Source organism: Pseudorca crassidens, chromosome 17, assembly GCF_039906515.1.
Source record: "Pseudorca crassidens isolate mPseCra1 chromosome 17, mPseCra1.hap1, whole genome shotgun sequence".
Classification (NCBI taxonomy): Eukaryota; Metazoa; Chordata; class Mammalia; order Artiodactyla; family Delphinidae; genus Pseudorca; species Pseudorca crassidens.
This window is the reverse complement of record NC_090312.1, coordinates 9,899,800-9,923,670: the sequence shown is the minus strand read 5'-3', so window position 1 is coordinate 9,923,670 and position 23,871 is coordinate 9,899,800. Positions and strand designations below refer to the sequence as shown.

At 38.5% G+C, this 23,871-nt stretch overlaps 1 protein-coding gene across 4 annotated transcripts in view; it reads left to right on the top strand.

The window, feature by feature from the left end:
- EFR3A (EFR3 homolog A) overlaps positions 1–23,871 on the top strand; it is a 175,465-nt gene that overhangs the window by 74,617 nt on the left and 76,977 nt on the right. For 2 of the 4 annotated variants that reach the window (XM_067711238.1, XM_067711240.1), the window contains 5 exons: positions 4,368–4,459; positions 7,986–8,034; positions 11,714–11,817; positions 12,328–12,377; positions 13,235–13,497. In XM_067711238.1, coding sequence (XP_067567339.1) covers positions 4,368–4,459; positions 7,986–8,034; positions 11,714–11,817; positions 12,328–12,377; positions 13,235–13,427 — 488 coding nt within the window. In that variant the 3' untranslated portion in view covers positions 13,428–13,497. Of the gene's footprint in view, positions 1–4,367; positions 4,460–7,985; positions 8,035–11,713; positions 11,818–12,327; positions 12,378–13,234; positions 13,498–16,841; positions 19,629–19,700; positions 19,792–23,871 lie in introns of those variants that run through there. The other 2 variants (XR_010936122.1, XM_067711239.1) reach the window with 2 other exon arrangements.

Below are 23,871 nucleotides of genomic sequence, written 5' to 3'. Positions count from 1 at the left end.
CACAAAACTTATAGTCATTCCTAATGGGTTCCTCATCTGGACCACAAAACACAGAAGATGACTTTTTTTTTTTGTGTGTGGTACGTGGGCCTCTCACTGTTGTGGCCTCTCCCGTTGCGGAGCACAGGCTCCGGACGCGCAGGCTCAGCGGCCATGGCCCCTGGGCCCAGCCGCTCCGCGGCATGTGGGATCCTCCAGGACCGGCACACGAACCCGTGTCCCCTGCATCGGCAGGCGGACTCCCAACCACTGCGCCACCAGGGAAGCCCTACACTGACTTTGTATTCATGGTGACAATGGTTTTTTAGGTTCTTTTTATTTTATAAATATGCATTAGCTCTAGATGGAATTTTGTGTTTTTCTATAAGACCAAAAAAGTGTATCTGTATAAGTAGTATCAGCGTTAAACTGACATTTTAAATTTCGTGTAGATAAATTATCTGTGAAATTTCATTTTCCCCCAGTTAGCTTTTTCATTGAACCTGGATGGTATAGTAGCCCTAATTACATTTATGATTTATTATATACAGTTAAGTAAGTTCCTACATCTTATTTTTTATATAGCCATAGAAAATTATATTGAATAATTTAATGTAGTTCTGTGTTATACTTGTATTCAGACTGTTTTCTCTGTTCTTTAGCCATCTGAATGCAGTTATATACATTACACACAGATACACCAGGTGGCAGCAAAATATCGCTGAAGGACGTTAGGCCTCGCTCTCTCTAAGCATTACTTCTAAAACCCAGGTTCTAATTAAAAACAAAAAGAAGAAACAGTGATTACCATTGTGAACGGCAGATTATAGGAAGCGGAGAGGGAGAAGGGATGGGAAAATGAAAGGGCATAGAAAGTAGTGTCTGGGACTACCCCAAACCAACTTCAGGAAGGGAAGCAAGGGCCTCCCGAGGGGGTGCGTACATCAGACACTGAGATGGTGACAGGGTAGTTCTCGAACTGGCAGGACAGGGCGGTCCACAGAGGCTGCAGTGATGCTGCATTTCAGCAGACTTTGAAAGGCAGGTCAGGAACCAATGTGGACGGCCCATGGAAACAGGAGAGTTATCTTTGGTAAGCTCTATTTTGGAAAGCTTACTTTTGTGTAGATGTACAAGATATCTGATGATAGTTGTATCTGGGCTTTTTCTGTCACCTACAAGCAGGTTGCTCTATAGGTCAAAAGAAAGAACTTTCTGAGAATATAGTATTAGAGTTTCCCACTGAATTTCATTTTCTTCCCTAATCTCTGCTCATTATACTTCCCTTCTGTTCTTGTTGATTTTTGTCACTCAGTAATCCCTCTCCTGCCTCTGTACTTCTCCTTTCCTTTTTATTTTTGTCTTAGGCTTCAGTTTGACTTTTCTCTGCAGCCCATCAGCCTTTGTATATTAACCTAGAAAATCTTGTGTGGGTGGGAAGCAGGCTGTTATTTATTCCTCATTTTGAATTCTGGTAGGACATTGAAAGTTGGTGTGATTAGAGGGTAAAAAAGCAGGTCAGCAGTGATGACGACATACTATTTTGTGGCAGTTCCACTGATGTTTGGTCGTTAGCTTTGGTGATTTATATTAGTGCAAATGATCATGAAGGAAAAGTAGAAAAAGTTCAGTATCTAGGCTACCTCCGTAATGGCCCTATGCAGGAGATATAATATTTCCAGCCTGAAAACTGTAGAAAAACGATAGGTAATAACTTGTCACAGATATAGGTCTGTGTTCCTCCAGCCTTCACCCAGCAGAACCTGAGTAACTAGTGTGTGCTAGATGCAGACGCAGAGTCTGCCCCTGAATTTCTTGTATACGGGGGGACATGAGACATTAATCCATATGTCTGTACTTCAAGGCCCACTGGATGAGTAAAGGGTGATGATGATTGAAGAGTGACAAGGAAAGATCAGTCATAACTGAAAGTAAATTTCTGTAGCTAGAAGAAAGGGGGATAAGTAAAAATAATTAGAGTGATATTTAAGATTTAAAGGAAGCGATGTAATGTTTAACCAGGGCTTGAAAGATAAGAATCTTTACAGTGGGGAGGACATAAGGAAGGGCAGGTAATCATGGGCTTCCAGCAGGAGTTTCTGTTTGTAGAAAAGTGTGTAAGGCAGATGTGCCACAGCCTGCTCAGAGGTTGGAGAATAGGCACATTTGCCTTAAACACCAGATAAATAAGGGAGCAGCTCTGAAGTTACTGTTGGCAGGATCTGACTGGAGAACCCAGATGCCTTTTTACTTCATCAAGCAATGGGTAGAGTTGCTTGGAAGAGTGATGTGGTTAGTGTTTAAGAAGCTCATGGTGGCATAGAGGGAAAATTCTAGAAAGGTCTGTTATCAGTCAGGATAGACGGGGTCAGTGGTTCTCAACTGTGGGTGATTTTGCCCATCCCACGGAACATTTGTCAACCCTAGTTAGTTATCACCACTGGGGCAGGCCTGCTGGCATCCGGTGGGTAGAGGTCAGGGATGCTGCCGAACATCCGGCGAGGCACAGGACAGTCCCCTCGGCAAGAATTGCCTGGGCCCAAATGCCACTAGTGCCAAGGCTAGGAAACCCTGGCTAAGTTGTGCTGTGAGAACAGTCACAGGTTCTTAGTAGTTTAAACCAGTGAAGACGTGCTCATCGCTCCAACTAACTGTGCATAACTTCATGTCATCCGTATTCTGGAATCCAAGCTGACGGGATCGCCGCGATCTGAAATGTTACTCATACTTTACTGGCCAGAGCTAGTTACACAGTCCCTCCTGACCACAAAGAGGCCAGGAATTGCAATCCTACTATGTCCCAGAAAGAGAGTAAATTGCCGTATTTGATCAACAGCATTAATTACTGCCATGGAAGGCTACCTTGGAGTAGAGGAGTAGTCAGTAAGAAAGAAGCTAGTTTCTTTATGTTGGCCTTCTTTTAGTTCATTATTCACCCCTTCAGAAGGATAAAATCACAGTACAGTTGATCCTTGAAAAACACGGGTTTGAACTGCACGGGTCTACTTATACACAAATAATTTTCAGTAAATACCTACTGCAGTACTATATGATCTTCAGTTGGTTGAATCTGTGAATGCAGAACCGTGAATATGAGGGCCAACTAAAGTTATAATGCAGATTTTTGACTGTGCAGGGGTCAGTGCCCCAAGCCCCCATGTTGTCTAAGAGTCAACTCTATATACAAAATGAGATTAGGAAGATGGAGTGTTGCCAGATTATGAAGTGACTGACTGTGCTGTTCGACTAAGATTCTAGACCTGAGCTTCCCAGTTGTTATTGGGAGCTTTACAGGTGTGTCTGGATATTTATCTCCTTAGTTCTTCAGGTAGCTGGGTCGGGCCTGGGGTAGACAGCTTGCAGTACAAGCAGGCTCTTCCTTTTATCTCCATATGCCTTACATGTATTATAATTATATATATGTGCTTTGATGTGAAAAAACTTGCGAAGCTCAGCATTAGTCAGTGGGCTGTATTTGTTTTTTTGTTGTTTTTTTAAAAATAAATTTATTTATTTTTGGCTGCATTGGGTCTTCATTGCTGTACGTGGGCTTTCTTTAGTTATGTCGAGCGGGGGCTATTCTTCGTTGTGGTGCGCGGGCTTCTCATTGCGGTTGCAGAGCATGGGCTCTAGGTATGCAGCTTCAGTAGTTGTGGCTCGCAGGCTCTAGAGCGCAGGCTCAGTAGTTGTGGCGCCTGGGCTTAGTTGCTCCTCGGCATGTGGGATCTTCCCGGACCAGGGCTCGACCCCGTGTCCCCTGCATTGGCAGGCGGATTCTCAACCACTGCGCCACCAGGGGAGTCCCTGGATTTATTTTAAAATTATAGTTTAGTGTGAAAAAGATTTATTTTAGAACAGCTCTACTGGTAGTATAGGAGGGAGTGTTGTATTAGACCAGTTAGTAAGCTATCCTCAGATCTAGGTAAGAAAAGATAAAGATTTTTGAATGATGGCACTCTTGAAAAATAAATATGGCATTGTGGAGATAAAGGAGGTTTATTAGACATGTTAAAATTGGGTTTAGAACATGTCGAATAGAATTGGTTAATGGAGAATTGGGAAATTTGAACTGGATGTGGAACTGGAGATGTGGAGGGCCAACTGTAAAATGCTGTGCTGATTTTCGACTGTGCAGGTGTCAGCACCTCTAACCTCCATGTTGTTCAAGGGTCAGATGTATTAAACTGAGTTCACCCATCAATTTTATTTTTTTAATCTGCTTCATGAAATATAAAAGTCTGAGAGCACACAGTTTTATATATTTAGTAAGAGCAAAAAAGGCAAACTGTCTTAATTTTCTGAAATTTTAAAATCTGAAATAGGTGTAGTTTATAAATGACATATCATTCTAACTAGCAAATAATGGGGGAAATTTTTTTAAATTTTAGATGAAGATCGACTTTCTAGAAGGAAAAGTATTGTGGACACCGTATCCATTCAGGTGGATATCTTACCCAACAGCAATCCTTCAGATGATGTGGTAAGTTGCTGAAAGTTTATGATGAAGTACTGTCTTGAGATAGACATCAATTTAAAAGAACTTTTTGCCCCTCCACACTTTTAAACAGGATCAAATACAACTCTTATTTATCCCTAAACCAACAAAATTGTTAGTAGAAGTTAATCTGATTTAGCCTTGAACTTACTTATAATTTATTTTACTGAACTCATTTCATATACCTATAAAGATACATAAACTTAATATTGTGTGTTATATCACTAGATTTCACATTGTAGTAAAAGGAACCATAAGACAGAACTAAGTATGTTTTTTTAATAAGTAAGAAATGCTACACAAGGCCTGTTATTAAATAAGTAGGCCCTCTAATCCTATTTATTTTTAAAGATTTATGCAACATAAGTTGTGAGAATAAATGGAATTATACACTGTCATGTGAAGCCAAATGCTCACTACTTTTAGAAAGTTTCAAAATTTCACCTATGAGAGAAATTTTTTAATCTTTTTGGATAGTAAATATAATGAATTTAACATAGGTTAAGCTGTATCAGTGACCTGTGTACTCTTTAAGGAGTTATTTGAAACATCATAGATTTAATGTTCTCCTCCTGTTTCAATAGAGCACAAGAGTGTACCCAACTGAGTTATAGGAAGAAAAAGCAGCCAGTGTTCTCTAGGACTTATCCACACAAATCAGCAGAGCATTTTTTGATAGTCAAGTAAAAATTCCAGTGTGCCAGCATGTCACGTCAGCTTCCTCCTTGTGGTTTATCCATTGTTTGCCTTCTTAGGTATTTCATTATTTCTCATTGGTACAATGTAAATAACTGAAAGAATATCCATGTAAGAAAAGAGGAAGGAAGTTGTCTGAATTCATGCTTTCTCAGCCTCCTTTCTCCCTCCTGCTTCCAATCCCTGTCAGTTAATTTGTCTTCAGGAATTAAAATTATTTGGTGGCCAGGGTACAGCCAATTAATTTATATCTTTCATGCTTTTAACTCCCTGTTATGTAAAATTAATCAGTTTTATCAATGAATTATCTGCAGAGCATCAGAGTAGTTGGAATAGGCAGTTAGTGTTCATTTTGGAACTTGAGGCTTTAAGGTTGGTTTAGAGTTTCTTACCAGTTTAAGACTCAGGAAAAATCATCTTCCCTAAATTTCACCTCTTCAAAGCCATTTTAATTTTTACACTCCTTACTCGCAAGAAGGATATCTTGCTAGCTGTATCTTTCAGTGATTATGAATTTGCTGCTGTTACCTTTTGAGGGAAGAAATTCATCCAGAGCCTTAGTTTATACTTGTCAAGAGTGCAGTCTTTTTTATTGACTGGTATTTTTCCCATTTGCCTTTTGTTAACCATTTTTATTTCTTTTAAAAATACATATATAGCACTTTAAAAGGTTGCAAAGAATCAGTCTATTTTGATAAAATGAACTGAAGAAACATTTGCATGAAGACAGTGTAGGAGGAAGACTCTTGAGCATGAATTTTACATGAAAAGTTCATTAATACATTTGTTAACTTATTAAAGATCCTTTTGTTTTATCTTTGCTATAACTATGAATCCTAAGTCAAATATGCCTCACCCTGAGTATTTGAAAAGTTAAATACAGTTTAGTATATAAGATTTACTTGAGCACACTAGAGTTTCAAACTCATTTACCATTATGGTATCTGATATTGTGTATTAGGAATGGTCGTTGAAACACCAGAAGACAGAATAACAGTACCTTCTAGGCTAAAACTAACTAATTTCATTGTGTGGACAGGAGAAAGTGTCATCAGTTAGGTATTCACCAGTTAGTGGTGTAACAAAATATCAAACTAAGAATAAGTATATTTGCTAACAATGAATCAAATTTAAAAATTGCTCATTTGAAAAATTGCTCGTAATTTCATCAAAATTACTTGAAATTGTATATACATAATCCCACTTAGTCCTCAAGTATATTTGATACCTGCTTTTAGAGCTTGTCATGTTGTTTAGATGGAGATCATAGGAAAACTTTTGTCTTCCCTGGATATAACTCAGCTTATTACTATGGTCTATTAAAATACCTGGTCCATTTCTGAGGTATGTGAGTTCTAACATTTGTAATTCAAATTTTAGCCCACCGTGAATCATTTAGTGAACTTCTCCTAAAAATTGCACTATATATGTATAAAGATACCTAAATTAAATTCAGGTATTCAAGAAGATAAATGGCTAAAACATTTATTTATTTCAGTGGCATCTCTGCCTCCTGAAATTAAATCATCAGCTTGACTGATAGAATAAAGCACCATAGGCATGATTCTTTGATGCTGGGCGAATGCATCATCATTGTCCAAATTAAGGAAAACAACAAACAGGGAAGAGTTATTAGATAAAGTACTCTAGCTTTTCACTTATCCAGGATTGAACAGGTAATAAGTAAAAATTCTCCATAATAAGAATTCTGGCCTTCTAGCTTCTCCTACGTTCTTTCTCCTATACTGTAGTTGTTTCTCAAAAGTCTAAAGCTCTTAACCAGTTGTAAGAACAACGTGGAAGTACTGGATTGCTTCCAGGTACAAATAATTGACCAGCCAGAGCCTAATCTTATATATCTGCTCCAAATATCTAGACCAAAGCAACTGAAGATTCCCAAGTTTAATCTGACTTCAACTAGAAATATGAGCCCTCAGTAGAAAAACTGAGGTAGTGGAACTCTTGCTGCTTTGATTTCCAGCTAAATCCTTTGTATAGAGAGCTAAGATGCAAAGCATGAAGTCCTTTGCTTTCACTAGTCTTGCTGCCTTAGGCTTAGCAAAAAGAAGCTCATGAGCTAAAATTAGGGATGACCAGAGTCCAAGGCAAGTACTCATATATCACTTCTTAACTTTTATTCAGAGATACTATAGTAACTGGATATATTATTCCTTCTGAAAGTGTGCTAGTGCCACAAAAAGTATTACTGACTTTTTATGTAAGCACTTGATTTCACACCTTTTACATGTCTCAAAGCAAGCGAGATTTGAAAACTTCAAGTTAAAGGGAGTTTCTGGAGAATAAGACTTGGTGGTTGACCTTAAGAGGTCCAGAATATAATTACTTTTAAATGTTGGTTAACTGCACTCTTGAACACTTCCCAAAGTAGTGATTTTTTGCTTTAAAATTTTTGCATTTAAAGTTTTAGATTATTTCATTTTTGATTTTTAACCTGTATGTGGTACCAAAATTATAAAGAGTATAGAATACTTAGTTTTCATTTATTACGTAGCTAAAGCTTCATTTATATATAATCTCTGCCTTGAATATTGGTTGGGTTGCCTTAAAGGTTGCTAATTCTTCCAGCCTAACATCAATCTGTAGACTTCTTTGGGGAACCACTGTGGTTGGCCATTGTTAAAACCAGTGAAAACATGGAGATTACTTGATGCTGTTGAGTGTGATCACAAATCCAGCCAACACAAAGAAAAGAAAATATTTGTCAAAGTTCTTAGGTTACTTGTAACTAGGTGCAGATATCATTTATATTGACCGTTCCTAACTCTTTATTTTACTTAAAATCACTTTTCTCTAGGTTAGTAACACTGAAGAAATCACCTTTGAGGCGTTAAAGAAAGCAATTGGTGAGATTTTGCTTGTTAACTCTCCTAGTGTTTTCTAGCTTATCTATATCTTAGTACTTGTTTAAATGCCAGAATTAACAGAGGCAGCATGGCAAGTGTATATACTGTCGATTTCTATATAAATATATAATCAATTTATTAGCTTATGTTCTTCAGACTTTTGTAATTGTCCTGTCTTGTCACAATTATTTTCCTCTCTGTAGACTGACTTTTCTAGAATTATGAAAGCATATCACCATGTATTTGAATTCTTCCCTTATTTGGTGGCCAACATTGAGGCTGAGTGAATTTATGAGAAATAGTGAATGTATTTCCTTTTATAGGAGATGGGCAGGTGAATAATTCTGAGAGAATTACATAGAATGACTTTTAGTAGGCATATAGCAGTGTAATTAGAAGCGTGTTTCTAATGGGGTAAGAGAAAGGAGCTGGCTGAAATTGTCAGCAGGCACAGTCATCACATTAATCCTTGGTATTTTATCAGTGAGAACACTGAGGCAGAGAAATTAGCAACTCTCGTGAGATCACAGAGCTAGTAAATACTGGAGACAAATTTCATACCCAGGTCTGACTGACTCTAATCTTTTCACTTATGTTTGCATAAAATAGTACTCTGATTTTTTTTTGTCCTGTAGCCTTTATGGAAATAAATTTTACCTTACATAATTTGCCTCTTTTAAAAATTTTTAAATGATTCCTTCAATTAAGTATTAATATAAATTCCTGCTAAGCTCATGATGCCTCGATCTCGATTCATTTCTAATTGGTAAAGCAATAGAGGGTGGAAATTGACTTTCACGATAGAGAGTGGAAATTGGCTCTCAATTTTTAAGAAATATTAGAATAAGAAAATCATTAACAAGGGTACCCATCATACATGAAATAAAATCTGACCTTTTTCAGCTTAATCCATTAGAGGATTTTGTTTCTTATTGTAATATCAAATTTGCCAAAATAAAATTAATTGAATTTAATAAGCAATTTTTGAACACCCATTGTGTACAAGATACTGTGAGACATTTAAAAATTAATAAGACATGTTGAGGTACTTACAGTCTGGCAATGGTTCTCAAAGTATGTCTTTGGACCCCTGGAGCTTTGGGGAAGACTCTTCCAAGGGATCCTTCAAGTCAAAAAGTATATGCAGCACAATACCAAGACATTACTTGCCTTTTTACTGCATGGATTAACATGAATGAAGGCAGTGGCGTCAGACTGTACTAATGGTCATTGAATTCTTCAGCACCACACATCCCCAGTTATTTATTTATTTATTTATTTATTTGCGGTACGCGAGCCTCTCACTGTTGTGGCCCCTCCCATTGCGGAGCACAGGCTCCGGACGCGCAGGCTCAGCAGCCGTGGCTCACTGTGCCCAGCCGCTCCGCGGCGTGTGTGATCTTCCCGGACCGGGGCACGAACCCTTGTCCCCTGCATCGGCAGGCGGACTCTCTCAACCACTGCGACACCAGGGAAGCCCACCCGTTATTTTTAAAAGGCAAGATTTCTCTTAAGAATGCCTTTGAAGAATCAGTATAAATGATTAATTTTATTAATCTCATCCCATGAATACATGCCTTTGGGGAGCACATATAAAGCACTTCTTTGATTGCTTTTATTTGCAAGCAGAACTAGTTGGTTTTTTTAAGGAACGTCACTTTTACTTTAAAAAAAAAAAGAAAACCTGTGGTATTTGAGGGGAAGCTGTCACTTCAAGAGAAAAAAACCACCCTGACATTATTTGCTCCCAGTGATAAAATTAGCACTTTTTAACAAAATTAGAGTTTTGAAGCTTATGTCTGCTGGTGCAAGTTTGACAGTTCCCCAATATTTATTTAAAGACTTTTCTAATGAGATCAGTGATAATAACTAACAAATGTGAATTTAAAGAGTATTTTACAGTGAAATATGTCTACATTTAGAGGGTCTGCATAAATCAGTGGAGCAATATTCCAAATGACCTTGCATGATGTTACAAAACCATACATGAGTAAAGCTCTATTCAAACTGTAGAACAGACCAATAGATGTTAATATAACCAATTACAAAAAGTTCATTAATAAGGTTTCAAATTCCATATTGCAACTAACTTTTAAGAAACTACAGTTTGTCATGTTTTGTTGTAGTGTCCAAGAAGAAATAGCTACAATTCTGTGAAAAGGCTATTTATTGAATTACTCTTTCCCAGTCCATACCTGTGTGAGTTTAGTTTTTCTTTATATACTTCAACCAAAATAACATATTGCAGTGGATTGAATGCATCTGCAGGTAGAATCCAACTGCTTCTATTAAGTCAGACATTAAAGAGATTTGCAAAAATAGAAAACAATGCCATTCTCTTCACTAAATCTTTTCATTTTAGAAAATGTTATTTTTTCATGAAACAATTATTTATGTTAACATATAGTGGTTTCATTTCTTCAATGCACTTAATGAATATTTTTTAAGTCTCTCATTTTTATATTGTAATATGGAAAATATCAAATGATGTAATACATAAAGAAAGCAATTTGGCTTTCTTAATAATTTTTCAGAGTATAAAGGAGTCTTGAAACAAAAAGTTTGAGAACTACTGGACTAATGCATGGAAAAGAAACTTGCTGCCTGCAGGCCAAATTTAGGTAGAAGTATTATTTTCAGCAATTGGATTTGAATAAAGACCAGGGATGTACACTCATCTTGCCCAAGTCCTGTTTTTCTTACTGCTTTTAAAACATTTATGTTTCCTGCCTAGCCTCTGGCACATTTGAGCTTGTGACCCTAATCTAGTGAACACGAGAGATGTGATCATAATTCTGTATTATAGTCATTCAGAAAAAGTACATAAATTCGACAACTTTGTTAACCTGCCACAATTTCAGAGGGGGGAAAATAAACCTATTTCGTTTGTACCTGATATATCCATTTTTTAAAACTAGCTAATTGTTACAGTTTGTCTACCTGAAGAGAAGCTTTGTTTTTGAAGAACCTTGAACAGATTGTGTTTCATCTTATGAAATTCTTGACCAGGAAAAATAAAAAAGCTGAAGAGTTACTGAGTTGTTACTGTAGACCATCAATAAATAAGCCATTAATTAGCCTTCTTTTCAGATTCTTAAGCAAATAGACATAGTTAATATATGTATCAAAATGACAGACATTTATTATTTTATTATCTCACAAACTTTGGCCAGAACACACGTCATCTTAAGAGTTAAAAAAATCCCTTTTCAAATCGTGGAAGATAAATGGAAAAGGCTAAAACAATATGGTTCCGCATGACCCTATCTATATTTCAATCACACCATTCACTATCAAGTTTAGCAGACTTTTAATTTAGTACCTCATATGTGCAAGGGCATGATTATTAATAAAAGAATCATCCTTCAGGAAGGGCCTTGAAGTTGTTGAACTTGTAGGAAGTTGTCATGCTTCTGCTTTTATTTGGTAAGAGAGACAAAGGTAGTCTTATGAGAAAGGGTTTTGTGCTGTGTAGTTTTTAAATTTTTTTATATCTGGGCTTTCTAGCCTTAACTAAGACACTTCAAGGATGTCACACCTTTTGCTTTTTTCCCTATACAAGTAGTCCTATAAATCACCCTTAGTTTTTATTTATAGATCATTTGCGCTTATGGTCATTGGCAAGGTTCTATGAAATTTTTGTATTCCTTTTAATGGGTCTTTTTAAACATTTATATAGATACCAGTGGAATGGAAGAACAGGAAAAGGAAAAGAGACGTCTAGTGATAGAGAAATTCCAGAAAGCACCTTTTGAAGAAATAGCAGCACAGTGTGAATCCAAAGTAAGTGAACACATGGTGAAGGGGGCGGGGGGTGGACTTTGACTTTGTGGACGCTGTCCTGGTAATTGGTAGGTAGATTCCAGGCTTCAGGCAGATCAACAGAATCCACAAGGTAGTGGATTTGATAGGGACTGAAAGCTGAAGACATAGCTGTGAAGCCTAAATAATATTTTTGTGTAATGTCAGCTGATGGGAATGGCAGATGCCAAATGTTAACGATTGTTATTGCTTTGAAACTGTTTTTGCAGTGGTTTTCAATGATTTTGCTGTAGATATTTTGTGTGGCTATCGATTTTGTTTTTACCAGTGAGACTAGGAAAGGAATAAAAGAAACTTTACATTAAATTCCAGTGTATGAGACAGATAAAACCAAAACATTAAAGCATTCTGTACCATCAGTTTAATAGTTAGAGTTATGCTTTGTCCTTTAAATCACACTTGTATTATTACATATGGGTATTTGGAAAATAATAGATCCATTCTTAACATTTTTTTTTTTCTCCTTCGTAGGCAAATTTCCTTCATGACAGACTTGCTCAAATATTGGAACTCACCATACGGTAAGAGTTTTGATACTACAAGAGCAATAAAGCAACAAAATAGAAACCATTAGATCCCTATAAATTTGTGGCTTTTTAAGTAATTGTGCTTTTCATTTAGGGTAAACACAAGATCATACAGGTCTCTGTCTCAGTGGTTTTTCTGTTTACTGGATTGTCTGATACCATTTCTTGTCCAGGGGGCTTCTAGCTTTTCTACCTTTCCTTTTTAGACCATTTATTCCTTTAAAATGGTCCTATAAGGACATTTGAGTAATTGGAAGACTCTTATTCTAATGATATGTTTAAAAAGGTAATTTCTCAGATTTAACCATTGTGACCTATAAAAACTACAGTTTTATATGGTTCAACCTCATAGTTCTTTCCAGGGCAATAATGATTCTACCTATGCAGATGGCTCACTTGAATTATTAAATTTGACTTGAGTTTTCCTAAGTCATGTCTATTTGTGTCCTGTTATTAGTTATAGTCGGCCCTCCATATCCGCAGGTTCTGCATTCGCAAATTCAACCAACTGTGGATCAAAAATATTTGGGGAAAAAAAAATTCCCAGAAAGTTCCAGAAAGTAAAACTTGAATTTGCTGCATGCTGACAACTATTTACATAGCATTTACATTTACATTGTATTAGATACTATAAATAATCTAGATACGGTGTAAAGTGTAAGGGAGGATGTGTGTAGGTCATATGCCAGTAGTGCTCCATTTTATATAAGGGACTTGAGCATCCAAGGATTTTGGTCTGTGTGGAGGGGCCAGGAACCAATCCCCTGTGGATACCATTGAACGATTGTATCTTATGCTCCAAAAACATAAGGTATCTAATATCGGTTTTTCTGTGTCTGTTGGTTGTTAAGTAATGAAGCACATGACAGAGGGAGAGAAAAACTCCAGGTTCCACCTAAGGAAAGAACCTCTGCATATTCTTATATTGACTTCAGTGTGGAGACTGGTCTGTGTATAATGTGGCACAGTAAAGGAGCCGTAGACAGAAATTGTGCTTCTGAAATTTTTTTTTACATTGCCGTATCTTTTATATTTTCAACTTGATTAACTAAATCTGTTTTGCTTCAAACCCTGTATGTATCCTTATAAACAGAATAAACAGGTAGATGCTCGAGATCAGTTGCTTTTCTTCCCCCAGCCTTTCTTCTGCCTTCATACGCAAAGCATGTTTTCATCACTTTAACATCTTATTCTAGGCATTTACCACCGTACTGCCCCGCCCCCGACTAAGTTGAGAATCACTCATTTATAAAAGTTCAGAACGGAGAATCAGACTAAAATATGCAATATACTCTATACCTTAGACTGAGAGAAAATCGCTGGGTGCGGGCATTTGCGCACAGCCTAAAAGTTGAGAGTTAAGTTTATTTGGGGACCTTGCTGAGGACTATAGCCCGGGAGACAGCCTCTCAGGTAGCTCTGAGGAACTGCCCGGAAGAGGTCAGGGAGGAGCCAGGATATATAGGAGTTTTTGGCTGGAAAGAACCATGTAGTCAAACATCAAAAGATCACTGCTAATCACAAAGAGCAGACATCTGAGGTTGATGATTTTCGTGCTTTTCTATGCATGGGAAGGTGCAAGGATCTGGGTTCATTGAAATTATTCCTTAGATATGCATCTTAACTGTTTAGGGCCAGTATCCAAAGAACAGGATGCTCCCTGTTTTTCTCCATCCTGAATTCCCCTCAGGGCGCACCATTGTAGGCGACTGCAGTGGCTGATGGCTTGATCTTGCAGAACTGGAATGGCAGGCAACACTCCCTGTCCACAGCTTCTTTGATGCCTGTTAATTGTAACAGTAAATATCTGCTGCTTTATATCTGTCGTTTTTACTAATCCTCCCCACAGTCCTGAAAAGTTAGGTAGATCCTTTCCCCCCCACCCCAGGTAAAGACACTGAGGCTTAGAGAAGTAAAGTAACTAGCTGAAGTTTATCCAGCTAGTGAGTGGAAATAATCAAAATTCAAATCCATAACTCATGTTCTTAACAGAAATGTTGCTAGAGACCACCATGTTACATTTAATCACACTATCATAACTATATGGATTTAATATTTTAGAATAAGTATTATGACTAATTCGGTTTCATTGGTACTGCAACTACTACTAATAATTTGTATTTATTAAGCCTTACTGCTAATAGTTATTTACTGAACACTTATCGTGTTCTAGGCACTGTGCTAAGTGCATTCTTTCATTTAGTGTTTACAACAGATTTTAAAAAGATGTAGTGATTATTTTTACTTTACAAATGTAGAAACAGATGCACGTAGAAGTTTGGTAATTTATCCAAGGTCACCTAGTTAGGAAGTAGTAGTTTTGGGTACCTTACATGATACAGAGAAATGAAATAGACTTCTTAGTGTACCTTCAGGGTTTTCAGTTTCTATTTGATATATTTCCTCTTGTTAATTTGCCTCATTCTAACTACCAGATAGAGAAAAGAGTTTGTATGCTTGAGAAAAGAAACAAAATAAGCAATATTATATCTCAGTTTCCATTGTTCCTTCATTCACTTTGACCTTAGTACAATAAGAAAAAAATTACAAGGAATGCAGAGGAGCAGGAAAATACAGAAAAAGAATAAGCAGCCCCACAGATGATTGATCCAATTATTGGAATTAGTAGACAATGGCCTTAAAAGAACACACACACATATCAAAGAATTTAAAGGAAAAAATATGTATATTTTAGGAGAGAAATGGAAAGTCTAAAAAAGAACCAAATTGTGGTTCAAGAACTGAATGTTATGATATCTGAAAGAAAAAAATGTCATTGGATGGGCTTAATAGTATATTGGACATTATAGAAGAATTCGCATATATTGCTCACAGGAGTATAAATTGGTACACTTCGCAAAACTTCGGCAGTGTCTTATAAAGTTAAACATATACCTGCTCTTGATCCTGTAATCCCATATCTCAGTATTTGCCCAGAGAAATGAAAACTTAGATTCACAAAAATACATGTACATGAATGTTTTAGCAGCTTTTTTCATAATTACCAGATGCCCATCAACAGGAGAATGGAGAGAGAGTAGACAAATAGTGGTACTCTTACAATAGTGAAATACTATTCAGCAGTAAAAAGGAACACATTTTGGGGGTAAATTTTAAAAAATGCATTGAGCAAAAGAAATCAAACATAAACGAGTATAGCTTGTATGGACCATTCCTATAGGCTGTATAGACCATGTGAAATTCAAGAACAAGTGACACTAACCTTCAGTGACAGCGATCAGAACATAGTTACTATTGGATGTGGGTGTATGTGTACGGGTATGTGGGAGTAGGGAGAAATTGGTTGAGGACACAAAGGACCTTTTTTGAATGATGAAAGTGTCAGTATCTTTATCTATGGTAGAGATAAGAATGAAGTAATGAATTGAGGGAAGAACATTGGTATCATGTGACAAAAGATCAGTCTCCGAAACTGATAAAAGAAAAATAGCTGAGTAGAAATACAGGCAGTAGACTCAAATAGACAATTCATTTTAAAAGAAACGCAGAATGGATACTAAATCTACAAAGGTATATAGCATTAGTAGTAACCCGAAATGTGAAAATAAAAGAAAGAATGAATTCCCTTTTGCCTGCCAGAGTGCCAAAGATTAAAATAACAAGAAAGAATGATTATACCCAATATTTATAATGGTGTAAGAGGATGGCTACACTCAGATGTTGAAAGTATGAATTGCCAGTATTATGGCAATGTGTACCAGTCTCAAAAATGTAAATACACTTTGATGCAGAAATTCTGTTTGTAAGACTATAAACCAAGGAGACAGGATAAAATTATGTATAAGACTAGACCTAGGGGCTTCCCTGGTGGCGCAGTGGTTGAGAGTCTGCCTGCCGATGCAGGGGACACCGGTTCGTGCCCTGGTCCGGGAAGATCCCACATGCCGCGGAACAGCTGGGCCCGTGAGCCATGGCCCCTGAGCCTGCGCGTCCGGAGCCTGTGCTCTGCAACGGGAGAGGCCACAACAGTGAGAAGCCCGCGTACTGCAAAAAAAAAAAAAAAAAAAAGAATAGACCTGTCAGCATTATTTATGATAATGAAAAATGAACCTACGTCTGTCCGTTGAAGTAAATCAATTATAATATATCTATATATTGAAGTACCATGCAGTGGTCATCAAAAGAAGTTAATATATGTATATATAAGATTTTTTACTAGTGAAACAAAGCAAGCTTACATGAGTGGGTATAGCATAATCCCACTGTAAAAATTATATATACATATATTCAGAGGAGAATGTCTAGTGCAGACTTAAAAACAGCTTGGTACCACTGTGATCTATGTGCCATGCCACCTTGTAGCTGGCCCGCAATTCCGTCACACTGATCCCTGCGATGAAGGAGCCTCACTCTGCTGCTGGCAGGTAGTAGCGAGAGTGCTCCGTGAAGTGAACAGCTTTGCAATGCACCTGTTGACGATGCCTCGCTCTTTTACAGCCCTCCTCCCAGTCCATCAGGAACACTGACCATTACTTCTGGGCACGCCCAATACCAGTCTGTCCCGGTCTACGAGATGAAGTTTCCAGATCTGTGTGTGTACTGAGTGGCTCACGAAGACCTCAGCATAAAGCCTAAAAATTAGGGCCAAGCTGAGTTTTCAGGGTTTACTTAATGTGTGTTAACATACTTCGTGAAAATTATGATGGAATTTATCTTTAACCGAATGCTTGGCATATCAGATTAGATATTTTGCAGCTATATTATATGATTTAGAGTACTTTTGAAGATAGGTTTATGCCATGTTAATTTCTTTTTAGGTTCCCGATGGCTTTTAAAATTGAACGTATATTGGTCTCACATTAATTGTTAAATAGTATATTTAAAAATTTTCACAAACATGTAATTTAAAAAAAAATTAAGCCTTCAGAGGGTTGAAGATGTATCAAGTGTCTACTGTATTTCTTAGACATCTACGCAACTGCTTAAAATTAAAATTGCTGTTGTTTTTCTTTATCTGCAAAAGCAAAAACATACAAATATATTCCTATCCTGGAGCAGCAGAACTGTTCTGTGGCTCTTGGTCCCCATGTTCTAGATGTCGTAGTGCGCATCCCTCCGTTCGTTCGCTGTAACGGTATGTGACAGTCATTCCTCCCCTTGTTTGTGGAGATGACATTTACTGAGTAATATTCCTAGAATATGACCCTAAAATCTCCGACTTTAAAGTGTCTAGTTCTTGTAATAATGTGTTTTCTGCCAAAAGTTTGACCGTTCTACTTGAGAGTCTCAGAGCTTGCTCTTGGAGTACTGAACTGTGCAATATTTTTTACATCATTAGATGTATTAGTTTACAGACTATGCTTTGAAATTATAGTAGTATTTTGCTGTGGCTCCATTAATTAAATGAGCTATATATTTAGTATAGGAAGAAAAGACATTTAAAACAGCTACTAGTTCACCTGTGAAGAGTGTGTACATTTTGATTTCTGTTGAGAGCATATTAATTTACATTTTAATATTGTGCAGTTTTTAAATCCTTGTAGTCAAAAAAGGCCCCGAATGGACTTTCAGTTTGTAAGATTTGAACTGCAACTTGTATGCATCTCTGTTTAGGATTTGTGATACTACATTTGAAAAGAGTGCCTATGGGTTTAGCAATCAAGTGTGCTATAGATCGTCAATTTAAGCTTGTATTGATTTAAGCTACCAAGATTACATGTGCTGACAGACTTACAGTGTTCTTAAAATTGTGTACATTTTAGTGAATTCCATCACATGGCAAAAATGAACAATTTTCTTTGCAACTCATAAAATTCTTTTAGGACATTTTAATAAAATAATCTGTTTATAATTCTACTACCTTTTCAGATTTGATTCCCTTTTACATAAAACAATATACATATCAAAAATTGTAACCCAAAAAATAATTGCATTTTTAGCTTTAGATTTTGTTTGAAAAATTTCAGTGAAGAAAGGCATGTTATTACTTGGTGTTTACAATTATTTGGGCACCTTTAGTAGAAACAAGAAAGTGAGGAAGTAATAATAGAACAAGCATACTCAAAATTTTTTTGAATATTTAAACCAAAGTACAGCATCTTGAAACATCTTGCAGAAGATCCTAGTCTTTTTAAACCTATCAAATGATACTCAAACATCCTGGGTGGTTTACTCACTGTTGATAACAAGACATTGTTTTCCAAGTGATAGTGCAGTCACCACTTGGGGGGTTAAATTGCCCCCATTGCAGCTGTCACTGTAACTTTACCTCTTGACGAGGTAAAATGTTTCACCATTTAATAGGCCAAGTTTTACGTTTTTTTAATTTCCCTTTTTTTCTGTATTTTTAAAGAAAGATTGTGTAAAAATCTAAGCAGGGGGACATGCAAAAACAATCATCATCCACTTGGATGTCATTTTCTAGATTAACACTGTGTGCTTTTGTATGAAAAAATATATATAATTTAATAGTATAAGAAAAGATATATATTCATTTGCACTCATGCAAAACAAACTTTGCTCTACAGACTTTCATGTTTCTCTGTGATTTAAAAATGCATGTATAGCATGTAAAGGAAAACCATTTCGGTTAATGTTTATCACACCTCTTGGTCTGTTTTGTAAACTGTAGATTTGGGTTTTGTGGGATTTTTTTCCTGTTGTAGTTGTTTTTAAATCACAGTAGACTTCTGTATATCCTAGATTACTGAACTGGTCTTGTTAACAACGATTCCCAAGAAATGAGGGGTCTTTTCTTAGGCTTTCTGTCCCTTCCAGGAGATTGCAGGAGATCCTGTACGTCATAGGTATGCCTACTATATTACAGCCAGTTTGGATACTGAAAGTTTAGGATGTGTTGAAGTTCACTGTATTGCTATATTTTTGTAGATATTTAAAACTCTTAATAAAAACTGTTAATCATTCTCTTTTTGCTATATACTGTTGCTTATATCATTCATTTTTTTCCTTGACATTGAATAGTTAACATTGAAATGTTCCTCCTATACTTGTGTTGTCTTTGCTTATATAGTCATTGGAGTTAACCTAAACACACACACACTTCCTTAATACTTCTGAACTCATTATCTTTTAGAATCATAATACTGTACTTAACCAGCAGTTAACTTCCCCTTCCTCTCAATATCTCTTTTCTTCCTTTCTGAAAATGGTACTGATTTGTTTTATTCATGCCAATATATGTACTAAATGTAATGAATTGAGTTTTTTGAAATGTAACAGTTCACTGTGCAATTCATATGTAAGCAATAAAACAAAATCAAATTACTTCTGTATACATACATTTTTGTAATAGCCATTGCATTTATTAAATTAAACGTATTCACTATTTTGCTTTAGTTAAAAATGAAGAACTTCAGTGAAAATCAAGCCGCCAAACGGATTCATCCTCACATACATTGGAAGAATCAGAACCATAACTGCAGTCGTGGTAAGATACAAGCTAAGATTAAGCTCTTAGTGTGTGCCTGTGAAAGCACGGTTTCCACCTTTGCATTAGTCTTACTGTTTGTATTTTCAACCCTACCCCTTTGCTGTGTAAGTTACATGAAGCCTCTCTCTAAAACGATAGCTCCTCTCTAGTACCCTCTGCCACCTGGTCTGCTCTCCTGCCACTGGCAGGACAGCCCACCATAGCCAGATGGGCTTCGGGGACTTCCTTTAGCAGTTTGGCAAAGCAACGAGGAGCATGGGCTCTGGCTTCAGACCCCACCCTGCCACTCCTGGCCGTAGCCTTAGGCAGTGAGGGAACTTTGAGCTTTGAAGTATGTAAAATGAGGAGAGTATGTTCTGCCCTCAGAGGTCGTCTGTTGAGGGGTAGATGAATCACTTAGAAGAGGTTCCTCGTGTCATGCCTGCGTGGCACAGACTAGACACTGAGTCAGTGTTTGTCATTAGTAATCCTTGAGTTCACCATGCATAGCGTCTTAAGCAACCTGGGCAGCTGTCTCAGTTCTGCAGTCTTAGGCCAGTCATTCCAGTTTTCTGAACCTGTTTTCTTTAGGTGTAAAATGAGCAGCCTGTGTGATACACTCTCTCATGCGTTTTCTTTTCAGCTGTAATTCGTTGCGTCCTGTTCTCTCATCTGATACATAAGTTCACATGATTGAAAAAGCAGAGCCAGTGTGTAGCATCGAGCCCTGCCTCTTAGTTTTGCTATATTACATTCGCCTTGTACTTACACTTTGAGTCACAGGCAGACTTGGGAAGCCAGTAACTTAGCCTAGGTTCTCCCAAAGCAGAGCCGAAGACAAAGGCTTACATGTAGGAATTGCTCTGGGAAGTGATTCCAGGGAACCCCAGCAAGGGACCGGACCAGTGAAGTGCAATGAGAAAAAGCTCATTAAGAGGGTTTATTTATGAATTACCAGCACCATAGGTGACTGGAGATCCATCCTACTGGACAGCCTGAGGAGTCCCATGAAATAATCTCAGAACTGTCCACCCAGGTGATGAAAGCTGGGGAAGCATGTATGCTCCGCTTCTGTTCTTCATGGTCAAGGGTGGCCCTGTTGACATTAACTCCCCCGCGTTTTTGGATTGTGTGTGCTTGAGTGCTGGGCAGTTTCCCAAGGCGTGCCATGCCTTTTTCTCAGAGAAGTCCTGTGTCGCATGCACGAAGGGTAGAAGTGCAGAAGGCAGGCGTTGTCAGATTCCACCCCCGTGCATGAGGCGGGTGGAAGCCTGTGTGGAACCGGTTATCACGGCAGGATCTGGAGTAAGGTAGGGTTGGATGATGTGAAGTCAGGCAAAAGATACCCAGTATAGCACCACCTAGTGTGGTATTTAAGGACAAGATTAAATCTAGGAGCATCAGATTTATAATTTCATGTTTCCACCATCTTAGTTTAATGAGTCAAGGGAGAGATTTTTTAAAGATGGGAGACTTTAGGGCATGTTTGCATGCTGATTAGAATGATATAGGAGAAGAGAGGGATGAATTGATATAGAATAAAAAGGAAATGTTTGCAGGAATCAAGCCCTGGAAAAGGCAATAGGGGGGTACTGTACCCAGAGCGTAGGTGGAGGGGTTGACCTTTGACGTGGATAAGGAACACTTTTTTCATTGAAACAGGAAGGAAGACAAAGACCGCCGGTAATTTTGTAGCTTTGGTGGCAAGAAGATCAGGACATTCCCACGGGAAAACGTCAGTTTTCTCAATGGAGTATTAGGTGAGGCCATTGTAGCCATGTGCCTTGCGTTTCTGCATGTCTTGTGAGCAGAGACACTATCTTTATTCTGGATTATCTTTTTTAAGGATATAGTACATCCTACAGACTTGGAACACAGAGACGGCATCTCCCTTTGGAGCCAAGGACAGACATGCTTCTTGTCCTGTATAATACAGATGATCTCTTTTCTGGGGTAAAAGGCAGGCTTGTGGCCAATAAATAAATATTTTAGGTTCCCTGTGTAATGAAACCCACCCTGTGTGTAGGTGTTACCTGACCCTCTTTGCATTGGCCCAGGGCTTGAGGAGCCAGCATAAATTATCATACTCAGGCTACTGCCATTACTGTAAGTAATAAAGTCCTTTGTCTCTGACCCAAGCATCTCGTATCTTCTGCCAGCATCCATGAAATGCAGACCAACTTGTTAAGTTACAAATAAGGTAACATCTCAGACCCTTCCGCTCTGGACAGTTCTCAGCTGAGAGCAAGGGGAGGTGTGGAAGGTTTGAGGAGAGGAGGAAAGGGACCAAACAGTTGTCTTGGAGAGCAGAAAACTCAGCTTACTAAGAAAAGGTTGAGCGTCCATTTGAGGTTTCTGTGGTCATGAGCTTCAAGTGAAGTGGGTCAGCTCAGTTGCTTTTGTCCTTCAGCAACATTCAGCTGCCTCAGGTGAAGGTGTGGAGAAGGCAAGCAGTCACCATACGTGTGGGCAGCCTAGCACGGTGCCGGCCATGGGAAGCGGACACTTAGCACACACCTGCTGGGTTAAAGGAAGGGAGTGCCATTAGTGGCCCGCCTCGCCATGACTGCTGTAGTGCCTGCAGGCTGATTGCCAGACACTCTCACCTGCATTTCTTTGCCTAAAGGCTTCCTCAGCCTCCAGAGCCTCCGGCCGCCAGGTGCAGCAGGCAGGAGACATCGCCCTCCATGGGAGTAAAGACTGATCTGATAGAAGGTCGTCTGTCTCCTCTCGCAGCGGGTGTGTGTGTGCGCGCGCGCGCATGTGCTATGCGTATTCTACTTCCAGGGGCAACTGCCTTGGTAACGCAGCTTTCACTGGCTACCGTTCCTCTGCCGTCTTATCCCTTTGTTCTCCCCTCAGCGTTTCCTGCACTTTTCAAATAAACCACTTGCTCTCAAGTCCTTGTCTAAGGGTCCGCTTCTGGGAGGACCCAAATTTCAGCTGTTACTTAAAAGGTCACATTATTCAAAAGATTCCAACGTGAGGGACTTCTCTGGCAGTCCAGTGGTTAAGACTCCACGCTCCCACTGCGGGGGGTACGGGTTAGATCCCTGGTTGGGAAACTAAGATCCCACGTGCCACGCAAAAAAAAAAAAAAAGATTCCAATGTGTTGGATTCATCAAAGGTGCTCATCAGGTGATTTCCCTGGAAGGTAGGGAAGGGTATCCGCTGCTGGCTTGGCACCACGACCTTTTGATTTCTTAAGGTTTTCAATTCTTTAACGTCAGGATAGTTCCACACCATGAGAAGGTCACAAACACGAACTCTTCAGAGGCTCTGCTTTCCCGCCTGTCTGAGGAGCAGGCAGGGACCCTGTATCGTCTCACTGCAGGACACGTGATTTATGGGAACAGAGAACCAAGGATGTGATGTGAACTATAGTTCGTGTCCTTATGAAATATTGAAGGCGATTCCAGAAGCACATTGCCTTTTTGCCTGATGCACAGTAAAATCTCAATAACTATCAGATGGGTGGATGGATGGATGGATGGATGGAGGGATATAATTTCCATTTTTTTGTAATTCCTATTATATTTGTCTGTGTCTGAGTGGGCATTGGCATCCCCCAAACGTCCAGCCACTGGGATAAACCCTATCATTCTTTTTTAATCAATTTAATATTGCCAGACCCAAGACGGGGTTACCAGTGACTCTTCATGGAGGTGGCTGAGGCCATTCTCTTAGTAACATACCGCAAGAGCTGTCATCTCAGTCCTTGGCATATGTCTTTGGTGGGTTATTGGTGACCCATAGGTGGTCTCATAAGATTGATTAAATATACTCCCTTCTGTATTTTTGTAATAGAAGATTGTGATTTCAGTGATTGGGGAGTGAAGATATCTTTTCCCCCTCCGTTCCTCTGCCATCTCACCTTTGCCATCTATTCATGTACCAGCATCTTCAAAACCAAACCAGACAAAGAAACGTTGATGGGAATATTTATTGAGCCCCTACAGTGCACTCCAGGAAACATATAACCACCCCCTCGTTTGCCTTCTCCAAAGACACATTTGGATGTGAGCTGACAAACATCACAGTGCACATGTGCAAGGGTCTTCCTGCCTCTTCCCGCCTTGAGCCTCTGCTGAGGACAG